Source organism: Dermacentor andersoni, chromosome 1, assembly GCF_023375885.2.
Source record: "Dermacentor andersoni chromosome 1, qqDerAnde1_hic_scaffold, whole genome shotgun sequence".
NCBI lineage: Eukaryota > Metazoa > Arthropoda > Arachnida > Ixodida > Ixodidae > Dermacentor > Dermacentor andersoni.
The window spans coordinates 161917253-161933004 of record NC_092814.1 but is presented as its reverse complement, the minus strand read 5'-3'; the positions used below and the strand labels follow the sequence as shown (position 1 = coordinate 161933004).

The 15752-nt window shown below is 45.8% G+C and overlaps 1 protein-coding gene across 1 annotated transcript in view; it reads left to right on the top strand.

Annotated features, from left to right (window-relative positions):
• Culd (CUB and LDLa domain) overlaps positions 1 to 15752 on the top strand; it is a 223478-nt gene that overhangs the window by 90291 nt on the left and 117435 nt on the right. Inside the window, exon 2 of the mRNA XM_050194991.3 lies at positions 4609 to 4816. Within this exon, the coding sequence (XP_050050948.1) occupies positions 4729 to 4816 (88 nt within the window). The 5' untranslated portion in view covers positions 4609 to 4728. The remainder of the gene's footprint in view (positions 1 to 4608; positions 4817 to 15752) is intronic.

Genomic DNA, 15752 nt, shown 5'->3' with positions numbered 1-15752 from the left:
AGATGCACCTAAAGTTATGCGTCTATAATTTGCAGAATATACTTTTAACATCTGGAACGTCAGGCATTCTGTGTAGTTGTATTGAAGATTTATACGGCATGGTAATACCTCCCCATCTTCTGTCGCGGTCTCTTCGTAGCACTTTGCAGTTCTTTGGCACAAACTCACTCACAAATATTTCATCGCTTAACCAGCCTTCAGTAAGTACAGCTATGTCGGGATCAACTCAAAAAAGTACAATCTCAAGCTGGACAGCTTTATTTACGACACTGCGGCAGTTCATATTCAGAATTAAAGAGGGCCTATTTCTTAATTTACAAAGTCATTTATTTTCACTAAGTATGTAGTGTTATTCCTCAGCTTGATCCCACCCAAACATCACACCGCCCAGCTTATGGAACACAAGCTTGACTTTGGCGCCGGAATTTTGACCACCTGGGGTGGTTTTTTACAGTGCACTTAAATCTAAGTACGCATCGTTTTCACATGTCGCCTTCATCGAAGCGCAGCCACCGCGACCGGGAATCGAGCCTGCGATCTCTTGCTCAGCAGCAGAACACTGAGCTACCGCGACGGATAACTTCCAACGAGAGTTTGCCACTCTGGTAGTGTTGCTTGGAGAGCTGAACGGAAACGTTCCTTATAACCTCCTTATATTTATGTACTAGGAACCACACGGCATATATTAGTGCATATACTTCTCATGCGAAAAAAAAATTTTTTTTTCACACACTCATGGCGGTACCTGCCCTCCCCCCTTAATGCGGCGTGACTTAATTGAACTTCTTTCAGTTGAAACTCTGTTCGTAAAGAGATGATGGGCGCCCCCAGATTACGCGAACGTAAGCGATTCCCTGCTTTTATTGATCTGCATATACGTAACTACGCGGCGCATCTCCTGTAATGTCACTGCGACGCGATTACTATGAATCACTGCTATGACTTCTACTTAAGCTTGAGCCAATACCATACATATTAGTAGATTTCTCCGCACAACGTCATCGTTAACACTAATTTTAATTTTCTTCATTTTATTCCGCCTTTGTTCCTTTCATTTTCTTGCGCACAGCAACTGCGCTGTCTCTAACGCCTCAATCGCGTGTATGAGTGGCACAACCACAAGGCGCGGGCACGTTCGGGAAGATACAGCAAGGCGTCCCCATCTCTCGGTAGATGGCTATGAGCGAACCTCTGCTTCCCCGTCTAACTCCCCCACGCGGAAAAGAGAAACACTGAAAGAGCTGACTCCATCAGCTCCTTGCGAGTCAGCGGACGCAAGTCTTGTGGGCAACTGGAGATCGCTGGGGGAGTCATTTGTCCTGCAGTGGACGTAAAAGTGGTAGTGTATGACGATGAAAGTGGGAAGAAATACGTTGAAAAACGGCTATGGTCCGACCGGTATTCTTGCGATAGAGTACGGACGCCTTCGGTCGCTGTTTTTGACGAGCCTCGATGCTTCAGGTATCTCAGGGTGTAAAATAATAAGGGCGATGCTTGCGGTTGACTGCAGCCGCAGAACAGATGCGCTTTATTCAGCCTGCTGGATGGAGCCATACAGTGCCGACACGCTGGACGGGGTGACAGTGGGGAATCAGCAGACGAGTGTCATTAAGCTGAGAGAATTTCTGGGCACTCACAACCAAGCGTTTTGAGCGCCAAGCAGAATCGAGTCGATCAGCCTCTTCATTTACAGCGATACCTATTCGTGGCAAGCTATCCTTTGGTCGATGAGGGATACCCCACGAGATGCAACGGTGCTGGCAGTGAAATTAATGCCACGCACAAATGGGCTTCCAGTAAGTTTCTCCGCTGACGGCAGCAGGGGAGTCAGTAAGGATGACAATATTCAATGAAGTTAGTTCCCACAGTACGTCATCAATCCTCCTCCTCTTGTGTAACATCAATCGCTGCCACTTCCACGGTAGTTGTTGATGAAGTTTAATGTGGCACTTCAAACAACCACCGAATGCCGGTCAAAGGGCAAAGGAAAGCTGCGGAGCCGCCTTATCTGTGGCTATGCACAGCGCGTCGCTGACCACTTGAAGGTAAGCGCGAAATTTTTTTTGAAATAAGTGTGACTGGGCCAAATTACCGTAGTGTCGAAACAGTGCAGACACAAGCCCGGTGACACTTGGGATCGTTAAATGTGATTAGTAGAGGATCATCCTCGCCTCCCCTACACGAAAGCTTCTCCAGGGTAGTTCGCTCAGTCCAAATAAATGATGCACCACAGAAGGTTCAGTTGCCTAGCAGGCACGGCGTATGTCGTGCACCTCACCCGCTATGACCCCGTCACCTAGGAGGCGACGAATGCTCGCGGCAGCGCACCACCTGAGCAAAGCGAGGTCCTGAATGAAAGGAGACAGAATAGGATAGAAAAATAAGATATAATGATTCGATGGAACACGCATACATGCCCTCTTTGAAGAGGCTTTTGCCACCGCCATGGTCCGCAAGGCAGTAAAACCACACGTGGAGGGCACAGTGGTAATTTCCTGAAAAGTACGAATAAACATTGACGCGGAGAGACAGGGACACGCATATAACGACCATCATCCATGGGTGCACACATTCAATGCGGCTCCAAACTATCTAGGTACGCGTCGGCTAATGCAGCAGAAGCTTGTTTTAGAAGTGAAAAGATCAGACGCTTTTGGGGGTGGTGATCAGGGCAATAACGAAATACGTCTATTACCGCCACCTCGTTTTCTTCGCCCAGTTCAATCGATTCCATGAAAGGAAACAAGCTTGCGTGCTTTTGTGCTTCCGATAAATATTACACCGATCCATAAAACTTGGCCGCAACGGTCAAGCCGTTCACGATGAGAAGTGGTGATGAAATTGAACCCGAGGGTTCCCAAAGGCTGTGTCGCAATTTCGGCGAGATTCGGCCCGCGGCCGTTACCATACTGGAAGCACCTGACTGGGGCTATACGGGTGCTTCCTAACTCCTGCGCGCAATGACGCTAACTTAACGTCTCTAGGAAACGGCAAGTGCTCCTGTATGCTCATCGCCATCCTAGTTATGCAGACAGGACAGACAGGACTGCCCCTCCGTATCGGGGTGATAACAGGTGTAACCTTACCACAAATTAAAATTTGCGTGAACTTCTGTCATGTGTTGACGGAGTTGTCCTATAACCATTCTTAACCAATACTCCAACCTCCACCTGCCTGTATCTACCTCTTGCATACTAACTTCCCCGTGGCAGCTTTTAAATCCAAACGTTTCTTGGACCTCCGTGCTTGCCTCTTCCACTTGCGAACGAAGAGAGAGAGAATGCTCTTTATTGAAAATGCATGCAGAGTGTTTAGCCAGCGTATTTTCGCCTACATGCTACTCTCGCGAATGAAGGAATTGCACTTAAAAAATCGTCTACGCGGTCAAACTCTTGCCTTATGCGTCAGTTCCGTAGGATCCAGCCTTGGCCTAGAAGAAGCAAAGCGCTTCCCTTGGAGTTGTCATGAAAGACTTTTTTTTAGCATCTTATTTAGCGGGAGGTGCGATAATTACGTTGAGTTCATTTATCATGCTTTCTAGTTCTCCAGTACATCTAGGTCTGTGTTACTTTCTGTACACATCGCAGACATTATTGAAATGTAGGAATAACAAGGTAAAATCAATTGAAAGCGGACGAAAATACAACTTGCAGCAGGTAGGGACCCAACCCGCATCCACCGCACCACGCCTGCGGTGCTTTACCCATTCAGCTACCGCGGCGCCATCTCTACGGCCACTTTCCTGTGTTTCTTGCGCAAGATTAGCCCTGGAAGTGTTCGCCAGCGCCACTCACGGTCAAGGCGGCGCTGGCTCACACTTCCTCGTCTTATATATAGCGGGTTTTTTTAGCCGTTAACAAAACTTTTAAAAATTCTCCCCTGTGGCATATGGCGCAAATCAACTCATTGAGCAGGATTACTCGATCACGCGGACATTACTTACAGTGGAAGTCAATGATTGACTAATTAACAAAATGTCATTAATAATCTTTTTAACTTGTTATACCTTAGCACACACATTGCAATACACGAATCGAAGCCACTGATATCATAGTGCACATCCATTTGGAACGAATTTTAAAACTAGCGCCAGTTTTCATATAAACGCAGTTTAACGTGCGGTAAGAATGCACTGTTGTTCCACTTACTTTTTTTAGCGAAAGGTCACTTTATGCACTGAACCTCAAAAATTTCTTGACCAACAATCCATATCGTCACAAACTTTGGCGACGCATATCTCGAAATTGATATCATGCTCAAAATTCGTTCCAAGTGTACATGACTTTCGAAGTCCCCGGCTACAATTCTTAAATGGCAACATGTGTCGTTAAGGGATACGGTTAAAAGATAATTAGTCAAAAATTCATTTTGATTCCTCGTACAAACAATGTTCGCCTTGGAGAGTAATCTATAGCCAAAGAAGTAGATTGTGCTGTACTCCACGGGTGATATTTAAATATACTGTTGACAAAAAATACGTAAGAACCACCCCGTTGCAGTGACTCAGCGTCGATGGCGCCCGAGTAGGCTCGCCATTGTGCATTGCTCCCCTCAGTTAAATCGCACCAGTGCTAAAACGAACGCTCTTGTATTATTTCTCTGACGCAGGATCGGGAGCCATGGCGTTGCTTCGGCGTGCCGAAGGCTGCGGCACGCTAGACGGCTGCGGCCCGGAGGCGTCGGTCGCGAGGCCCCGCCCGGCTCCCTGAGCCCGGCGGTCGTCGTGCCATGCGGCAGCAGTGCCAGCGTTGGCGGCGGCCAGGATGGCCCACTGCCTGCAGGGTTCCGGCTGCCCGACGACTGTTAGCTCGGAAAGGTACGTGATACCAACAACGAAAAAATCGGGATCTTTATCCCATCTCAAAAAAATTCCGCGCGCTGCGACGAAAGTTATGACATTAGTTATTGGATGCGCGGAAGACGACAGACCAGGGGTGCGATCGGAGATGGTTGTTAGGCGCGTTCGTTCGGTTACGGGCGCGCGCGATTGGCCTACTCCGCGCCGACGTCGCCAGCCGCGGGGCGCGGCCATGTTTTTGGTGATGTCAAAATGACGACACGCTCCTGTCAATCATCCTCCCACCGAGCATTTCGTCTGCTAGGCGCCGAACCCGACGGGAGCTGGGAAGTTTGGAGCGATCATACGGCTTCGAATGGCGCGTCTGGTGGATTGCATCGGATCCAACCGGCGGCTGCGGCATGGCACGTTTGGTTCCAATCCATAGTTTAATTCGAGAAAATGGCGCTTTCGTTGGGAACTTAGGTTGTTGCGCTGGCGTTTCTAGAGGGAGAGCGGGTGGCGGTGCGGAACGCGTTTGAAGAAATGGCAGAAAGTGAATTCCGGCGTCGTTCTCGTTTCTAGAAACAAATAATTCGTTGGTTGTACAGCGAAATCGACCCCATCATCGGTGCCAGCGAGCCACTGGAATGTTGTCGCTGCCTCTTGAAAAGTGCGCCACTCTTCCCGTCGTTCCTTTTTCTTTCTTTTTCTCGCTGTGCGCGAGACCACCTAGGAACGACGCAAAGAAGCTAACAGTTATAAATTGCAGTAGTCACACGTACTACTATTTGAAAACGTGTTTGGGCTTGAGAAGAAAAAATGCATTTTTTTAGATAAAGATTTAATTCATTTGGAAGACGAGAAACATTTCGTTTTGTAGTATACTGTCCGCAAGCAGACGACAAACGACGGAAGTAAACTTCCGGGGTGGTCACCGCTTCCCGAGTGGGTGCTCTCTCCGCCCCGTTGTCACAAATTTTGCATACTGCTACATTGTGACGTTGCAGCAACCGAACAGAACGCGTATCGAACAAAATATCTCCGATCGCGCCTCAGTAAAGACATCACGAAGCGGCTCGTGGTGTGTCCGCCTTGACTTTCAGTTCTGTCATCCCTTGAAAACCTAAATCTCGCGTAGGTGCGTGCGCTGCTGCGAAAGAGCTACGGGCGTCGCGTCAGTCAATCGGAAACGGTAAGCGCCTGTGTGTATCATAGAAGACAGGCTTGCCCATTCTTCGCCGCTAATCCTTCCGTGATACTTGAATTCAGCCGACGTGGCACAGGGGAGGATTAGCGGAGGTTAATGGACCAACTCACCCCTGACACGAAGCGCGTCTTTCGCTGCACTGAACAGAATCGGCGAGCATACTGTCACGATAACAAAAACTGTAGTAACGAAGCAGTGCGAAATAAAAACGTATCCATAGAAGTTTAAGGCAGAGCCGCGGCGCTGTGTCCTGCATCCCATGGCATGCTTATCTTTCGTAATGTTTCGTTACGGGAATGGCCGCAATGATTTCCTGCTTGGCTCCAAATTGCTTTTTATTCGCTGACCACTCGCGTCGACTGCTTTGAGGGCAAATTTCACAGCATCAACTAACACCTACTCGCTTAAAATCTTATATCGAGTTCGAACACGCGATAAGACCGCGACCAATTTCAGTCTGCCTTACCGGCAAGATAATGTCCGCCCAGCTAGTAAGTGGTGAAGACGGCATCCTGAAATATGGAACATTGCTTGTCTGCAATACCTTTGCTGTTAGTGGTCAAGTATAATCTCAAGTTTACACGTTAGACCAATTGACCTCGTTTGGACCGCTTGAGCTGCTCGCGAACAAAAAAAAACACGGCCCTCATTATATGTGGGTCATTACACGCCAGGGACGGTCGTCTCGCTCGACAATCTCTGATTCGCTTGTAAAAAGTCATGGTTGTTTACTATCTTTTCTAAAGAAAGTTTTATTGTCACATAGTGCTTCCAAAGTTTGCTCAAGTACGTGAAACATGGCTCTGCGATATACTATGTCGAGGACGAATAAGAAAGTCTTTGCCCCTGCTTTTTTTTTTTTTTGCCAAATTACGGCTGTACATGCGAAGTCAACATGATGTCCATTCCCAGAGATGGACCTTTCTTGGACCGGCCGGTAGCTCTGCCGGTAGCTCTGCGGCACGGCGCTGCTGCCAGTTGTTGAAGATGGCAGTTGTGGTTCACACGTCCACGGCGTACGAGCAACGAAGTGTGATAGATTTTCTATGTAGCGAGGGACGAACGCCCATCGAAATGCACAGGGAAATGCAGCACACGTATGGGAAAAGGTGTCTCGCTTTGAGAAGTGTGAGGTGGTGGTGTTGTGAGTTCACCAAAGGCCGCGAAGGCTTGTATGAGAATGAGCGTTGGGGTAGGCCGCGTGCGTCGCTGACTGACGACTGCGATGGGACAAATTTAGTGCTGTGATGCGACAAATGTATTATCCGGTGTGGGAACCATGTGGGAACTATTTGGAAAAATGGCGCAAGGTACTTAGAACTGTACGTATATTTGTAATTACCCGTATGTACCTTATTTTAGCTAATTTAGCTAGCTTCACTCTAACGTCGCAGATAATGAAGTTGTTCCACCAGGTTATGCTATTCTGCGCAAAGATAGAGCATTGAGAGGTGGGGGTGTGGCTATTATCTTGAGGGATTATTTATTTTTCATGCCTATGCCCGATGTACCGAACGCTGAAAGTATTTGGTGCAAACTGAACATAGAAGGATACGTCCTGCACGTAGGCGCTGTCTATAGGCCATCAAACGCTGATCCAGAGTACCTGGTTCCCTTACTCGATTACACGCACCGGCACATATCAGGTGACAAAATTATTTTGGCTAGGGACTTTAATATTTCGGAATCGGACTGGAGCTCTCGAATCCCGAGATCACTTTATAATAATGTTGTCTCGGACATAATATTTGCATTTAACTTGAATCAACTTGTCCACACACCTACTCGCATTCGAAGGTCGTCCAGCTAGATACTCGATTTGGTTTTCGTTAGTGGTTATTTTTATCAACCGCAATAGACACTGAAATACTAGAAGGTTTGTCAGACCATAAGCTTGTGTTGTGCACTCTGCCTTTCCCTGTCCCTATGGCTGTCAAAAAAGATAGTTCGCCGATATTACCATTTGGAAAAGCAAATGACGCAGCCATTACAACATATCTTGTTCATGAATACGCCAATTTTCTTGAACTGTGTATGGATGATTCGTCAACCATTGATCAGGTATGGGCATGTTTTAAGATTAATGTCAGGCATCGCATTGACAATTTCATTCCCACTGTAACAAAATGCACAAAGAAAAAGAATCCATGGATAACACGCGATGCTATTCACCTCAAGCGTAAAATCAAAAGACTGAGAAAATCAAACAAAATACGCCCGGTTCCAAACTACCTTACTCGCCTCCACTCTCTAACTAGCCTATTAAAGAGTAAAATTAAGACTGCTAAACTGACTTATTGTAATAGCACGCTTAATGGTTTCATTAAATCAGCACCCAGCAAATTCTGTAGGGTAGCCAACCGGGCTCAGTCCTGGTTAACCTCCCTACCTTTCATTTATCATTTTCTCTCTCTCTCTCTAAGTTCCCAACGCACAAACAGCAAGACAAAATCCACCGAAGGAATTGACGCTGACACCTTTAACACTCACTTTCATTCAGTGTTCACACATGACAACGACTGCTCTGGCCTTGCCCTCGAATTCGAATGTAAGACCACGCTGACAGGTACTCCATTAATATCCGAGGCGGGAGTGTTCATGATGTTGTTAAAATGGATCATAAGAAATGTGGTGGACCAGATGGAATCCCGAACAAACTTCTCAAGCGGTATGCCGAGCCTATAAGTAAATACCTCTGCCTGATATATCAAAAATCAATCGATGAGTGTAGCCTTTCTGCTGAGTGGAAACTAGCGAAAATAATTCCGGTGCACAAATGTGGCAATATTTTATCGGCAGCTAATTATCGACCAATATCACTGACATATACATGCTGCAAATTACTGGAGCACATCATTTTGAAATTTCTGACAAATTTTGTCGAAGTCAATAACATACTCCACAGAAGCCAACATGGATTTCGTAGTGGCTTGTCAACCGCTACGCAACTAGTAGAAATTATGCATGATTTTGCACAAAGCCTCGACAATCAGTTGCAGATCGATGCCCTTTTCCTGGATCTATCGAAGGCTTTTGACCGAGTCTCTCATACTAAACCCTACTTTAAAATTAAAACGATATTTAGCGATGGACCACTGGTACGATGAATTTATAGTTACCTCTCTGATCTTTATCAATTTGTGAAATACGATCATCATGCCTCCAAGTTAGTACCTGTTCTTTCAGGAGTACCTCAAGGTACAGTTTTAGCCCCGTTGTTGTTTATATTTTTTATTAACGACATATCAAATGAAACTGATGTAAAAATGGGACTATTCGCGGATGACTGCGTGCTATACCAAGAAATAAAAAAACTAATGACCAGGAAAGACTTAACAATGCTCTAGGAAAAATTGCAGAGTGATGGAATAAATGGCAGATGGTAATTTATTTCGAAAAAACGGTCTCTATGTCCATTACAAGGAAAAAGTGTAAATTAGATTATGTATACTCTTGCAATAACATGAATATCAGTAGTGTGACTGAATATGGATACTTGGGTGTAGTCATCACTTCTGACTTAAACTGGACTGCGCATGTTCAAAGCATAGCTAGCAAAGCAATGAACAAGTTGTTTTTTCTTAAAAGGGCCCTTCGTCATTCTACATCTGATACAAAACTTCCAGCTTATATCATCTTTATCCGTCCGGTCTTAGAATACGCTAACATAGCTTGGTTCCCCCACACTAAAAGCAACGTTAAAACACTCGAAATGGTTCAAAGGAAAACCGTGCGCTTTATATTCAAATGCTATGGACGCATGCATTCAGCCACAAATCTTTTACTGCAAGGCTGGGCTTCACACGTTGTCCAGCCTTGCTAAATTACACCGTCTAAAGCTTTTGTATTTACTGCTTAATAATGCATTAAAGATGTCTCCCACAGACTTTGTTCGTATAAACATTACAAGACTAACACGTCACAAGCATGCACTCACCCTTGAAGAATATCTCTGTCACAGTAATGCTTTCCGATATTCTTTTTTCCCCACAAGTTGTCGGAGATTGGAATCGCTTGCATCCATCAGTCACGGCCCAGCGCACCATAGACAAATTTATTACCCTCGCTGAGAGCTCTGTGCTTACATTCCTCTCAGCATAACTTTGTTCATAATCTTATATTACAGTATTCCTCTCAGTGTATTTATTGTATTCAAGTGCCATCATCAGTTTTATTTATTATTGTCATGTGTATTGCATGTTTTACCTTTATTTTTTACTCTTAAACTACACACATATATATATATATTAGTACTGAACCTGTATGTGTATGTTTTTGCCCTCTCCTGTAAAAATCCCAAGAAGGGATTGACAGTATTCCGAAGTAAATAAATAATTATTAAATAGGGGCAAAGACTTCCTGACTCACCCTTGTATATATGAGATACGAAAGGCAGCGAGGTTAATCGGAAGACAGACATCCAGTTTGCTACCTTGCACTGGAGGAGGGATAAAGGCAGACATCAAGATGAAGGAAAGCACACACACAAACATAAGATCACATAAAAGAACGTGGTAGTGTCACAGTCGTCCAACTAGGTCACGAGAAAATTAATATATAGAAAATATTTTAGTGTTTAATGCTGCAGAACTTGGGTCTTCAACATGTACTGGCGCTTATTGTTAATTTCGGTCGGAAAAAGTTCTTTAAGAGCGGCACACTTTGACGAAAATATGCCTTTGCAAGTTGACCATTTCGTACTGGTAAAATGAAAAGCAATCTGTTCGTTTTATTACTCTTGGCAAGAAGTGTACTTTACAGTAAAAATTCGCTTGCGTGAGTACATTGTACGAATTTTTCTGACAAAAAAAAAGCATTACAAACATACCGAAATGGCAGTTTTGGTCCACTTTGATCCGTGATTTTCGCATTGAGGTGCTCCGTGAATAAATATTAAAAAAGGCGCTTTGGATAGGCCTATTTCTGGCGTTTGATTCCCGTCATTATCTTATTTTGATTTCTGTTTCAGGCGAGGTGTGCATTTTTGAATTTGGCCTCTGAACCAAGCTCGGCATAATTCCGCTCCACCACTTCGCCGTTCAGCCCAATGGCTGCCGCGCGTCAGGCAGCTGACACGCCCAGCGTGGCACTGTAACGCTGATTTCCTCAGCATCTGATGGCTCCACTGTGTGGACCAGTCCTAAAAACCATTATAAATATCGTATTTGCCTTGTCTTCCTGTCGTATCACCTATAGAGCGTGCCGCGCAAAAGCCGGGAGGTAAGATGAACGCACTCGGAGTTCGCTTCGGTTATCGCAGCCTGTTTTCGTTGTTGTTGTTGTTTTTTCTTGCATTCTGATTCGCGCCTCTCTGGGAAACGTCAGGCCACAAATCTGAGTGCGTATGCCGGAGATGTCTGGTACACATGGAGTGTTCGTCCCGGATAAAGTTGTAGAAAGTGGTGAAACTGTGCCGGCGAACTCTTCCACGCGCAGTTGCGCTTTAAAAAAAAAATGAAAAGCTGATAAGAAGGCGTGCATGGGCAGTTAGATATGTGGACGCTTGTCACGAGGCAAATTGTCTGTAATGTCACATTCAAGATAGCTACAGAATCACCGTCGTCACCATCATCATACTGTTTGCCTATTTAATGTACTTACACTGCAGGGAAAACGGCTCTCCTTTTTTTTCCCCCTTTCTAAAGAATCGTTCCCTGTACTGAACGAAAACAACACACGGCCGCGAATTTGCTTATTCAACTAGCTCCAGTTATCTAAACTCGAATTTTATTTGTCAAACATTTGACTTGAAGCCTAGTTCTAGCAGAGTGACTTCTTTAATTGGACACTTCATATTCTTGCTTCGCTGGGCACAATGTCAGTCCATCAAATACAGTGCATGTCAAGATTGGCTACAAATTTTGAAGTCTTCTAGTTCCGTTAATTGGAGGTGTGCACTAACCTGCGTGCAAGCAAGATGACTTGTTTTTTCTTGAACTGCGATGTTCGGCACCCGCAGAATTTTTTAATAATTATTATTATTATTCATGTGTGCGCTTTCTATATAAGTGTTAGGGCAGGAGGTCCCGAAGTCAAAACTGTCAGGGGGACCTCCTATCGGTGCGACCTCGGTTGATCACAGGGCAGGTGAGCCTTGTGAGCATCGTGATGCCTTTTGGAGTTACGAATAGAAGGCAAGGCAATGACAATATTTTAGAAAGTTTCTGGGACTGGGCAACACAGCCTGGCCCTCAAGTGCTGAGGAAATTCGCATTACAGCCACGCGCTGCGTGTGCTGACGACCTGAAGCACCTTTGCGGTGTAGTGGTGGCACGAAACTATGCCGAGCGTGGTTCAATGGCCAAATTCAAGAATTAACATCTTGCTTAAAACAACAATCATATTGCGATAATGACGGAAACAAAACGCCAACAAACTAGCCTATGTAATGTCCTTTGTGTCGTTCATACATGGAGCACCTCATTGCAAAAATCAGGACTGAAAATGGACCAAAACCGACAGTTTGGTATTCTTTCCGGAAACTGTTTACTTTTTATTCATGCAAAGAACTTTTGCTGTGACATACAACATTAAGACAGGCAAGTAAAATAATTAAATTGAACAAATAACTATTTTGCCCGTAAAAAATTATCAATTTGGAAAATTCTTGTCACAATTGGCGCCTCTTAAAGAAATTTCCCGACCAAACTTGCCGATAACGCATGTTGAAGGCAAATCTTTGTAGATTGATTAGCCGAAGTTGCGCAGCATTACACACTAAAACACCTGTTAAATTAATTTTCTAACAGAACCATGTTTCAAGTACTTAAGTAAAATGAAAGTAGGTGACGTGACAAGAAAGTTTTTTCAGCTTAAATGTACTGGGACGTTACTGTGAGCAAGGTAGTAAACAACCATGACTTTTACAAGAAAATATGAGATGGTCGAGTGCCACGTCTGGGACACTTGGCGTGGAATGACCTACGCACGCACGCACGCACGCACGCACGCACGCACGCACGCACGCGCACGCACGTGTGTGTGTGTGTGTGTGTGTGTGTGTGTGTGTGTGCGTGTGCGTGTGCGTGTGTGTGTGTGTGTGTGTGTGTGTGTGTGTGTGTGCGTGTGCGTGTGTCTGTGTCTGTGTCTGTGTCTGTGTCTGTGTCTGTGTCTGTGCGTGTGCGTGTGCGTGTGTGTGTGTGTGTGTGTGTGTGTGTCATTATGCTTCACATACTTATTGAATACCCCAGCCAGCCCGTGTGCACGTGTATTAGTACTTCTTGGAGAACACCCTAACTCTATAGCGCGCAGTTTAACTAAATGTCAGGATGCGCGCAGGAGTGATATCGAATATGACAATAGAAAACAGTCTTATTCTCGAAGCTCCGACATTACGCTGCAGCAACGACACTTTAGACTGTACACATCGTGGTGGAATGGAAAACAGGAGCACTGCCACAGCCTAATGAGGCCTTAAGAGTGCAGCTGCAGCCACAGCCGATATTTTGACTACTAGAATGCGCTTAAAATATAGAAGGACAGGCGGGTCTTTTCACTGTGGTCTTTCGCGCTGCATACACGGCAAATTTTATATCGATACAGTCGACTTCCTATCATGTGCCAGCGGTGCTTTCTACTAGTCACGATTACGCAATGTATATACACATGTGAGATTGCGAAAGCTTTACGCCCGTGCCATACGCAGAACACGCAAAGCGCACCGCACGAGGTTATTTCTGGCGCGAAATTATCCTGCGCACGTCCTGCAAAAACTTGCCTCCCCCGGTACGATTCTCAATCGCAACAATGCGTTGACGGCGTACAGGTCGCAGCTTCACGCCAGCCGCGCTCCGAAACTTCGTACTGACGGGCAGGCTGGGGAGACGCGCGCCGGCAGAGGTTGCTGCGATCGGCGAGGAGCGAAAATAACGGCATCGAAGAAAGTGGCACAAAACGAGGCCCCACGAAGTCGAGAGCGGTAGCGCGCACTGAGCCTCCTATCAGCGGGCGCACTGCGCGCCCCGGCTTTGCATATTTCACAGCATTATTTATAACCTCCACAACGTGCGAGGACCCATTTTTTTTCAATTTTTTGCTTCACACCATCACTCATCCAGCCGCAATATTAATCCACCTAGCGTAGGCGTCGCGGACGCATAATCGGTATGAAGCCTCGTCATTTAAACCCGCCCTGGCGAGTTAGCCGGCTTTGCCTGTTTTCTTTCTATTTTCTCTCATTCTCTCACTACCCCACTCCGCCATTTTTAATTCTAGTTTTGCGCGTTCATGGGGAATAATTCCAACGAGAAAATGACTTCCTGAAGTTAATGAATGCATACTTTCGCGCTTCCAAGTGATTCATTAGCGAGAAGAAAGGAAGTTAACCGAGGGGCCCGACTTTTATTAGTCATATCGCAAGAAGCCAACAAACAATGACACCAAGGACAACATTGAAGAAATTACTTGTGCTTAATAAATGAAATAAAGAAACAATAAATTAATGGAAATGAAAGTGGATGAAAAAACAACTTACCGCAGGTGGGGGAACGATCTCACAACCTTCGCATTTCGCGTGCGATGCTCTACCAATGGAGCTACCGCGGCGCCTTTTCCCCATCCACTTTCTTGGGTATTACTGAAGCGAAAATGAATGGAGGAGTTGTCGCCGTTTACTGTTGACGGCTACACCTTTTCATCTGGTTAATAATTTAAAATAAAAAAAATTAAGAATGTATAAATGAAATAAAACAGAAGAGAGAGAGAGAGAAAGCAAGGACAGGAAAGGCAGGGAGGTCAAACAGAAGAGTATCCGGTTTGCTACCCTACACTGGGGGTGGGGGAAAGGGGAATAGAAAAAGGAGAAAGGGAGAGAGTGAGCACTGAGTACGTCTGGGCGGGACACTATGCACAGGGACACTATAAGCGGTCTCTTAAACCGGTGCACCTCAAGTATTGCAGTAATGCACGATTCGCTTTTCGTGCCAGTGACGGTTGGGGCCACGGTCCGAGTATCTTTGACTCGGTGAAAGGTCGTAAGTCGAGTCGGTGCAAAGTTTCCCGCAGAGGGAGGCGTTGTACATCGTAGCGGGGGCAGGTACACAATAGGTGCTCGATGGTCTCCTCGCACCCACAGGAATCGCACATCGGGCTCTCGGCCATTCTTAAACGAAAGGAATATGAGTTTGTAAACGGTACTCCCAGCCACAAGCGGTACAGCAAGGTTGCTTCACCGCGGGAAAGGCTAGATGGCACTTGTAGTCGTAGCGTGGGGTCCAGTTTATATAATCGGCAGTTGAAGGCACCTGAACTCCATAGATCTTGTGACTTTTTGCGTGCATGTAGGCGAAGTTCCCTGGCAGCGTCCGACCTCGCCAAAGGTATTGAACGCGTCTGGGTATCTTCGTGGGCAGACCGGGCAGCCTTGTCTGCTAGGTTGTTGCCGACAATGCCACAGTGAGCAGGAATCCATTGAAATGTAATGGTGTGCCCTCTTTCCAGAGCATGGTGGTGCACTTCCCTGATGTCAGATATCATCTGCTCGTATATTCTGTGACGTAATGCAGACTTGATGCTGTGAAGGGCTGCCTTAGAGTCACAAAATACGACCCATTTCTCTGTTGGCTCTTCGGTGACGTACATCATAGCGGCATGGAGAGCTGCAAGTTCTGCCGATGTCGATGTAGTCGTGTGCGACAATTTGAATTTAACTGTAACCTTCTTGGCTGGAACGACGAATGCGGCAGTTGAGCTGGCACGTGAGGTCGAACCATCGGTATATATATGTATGCGGTCATGATACGTCTGGTGTAGTAATAGGAGCGTAAG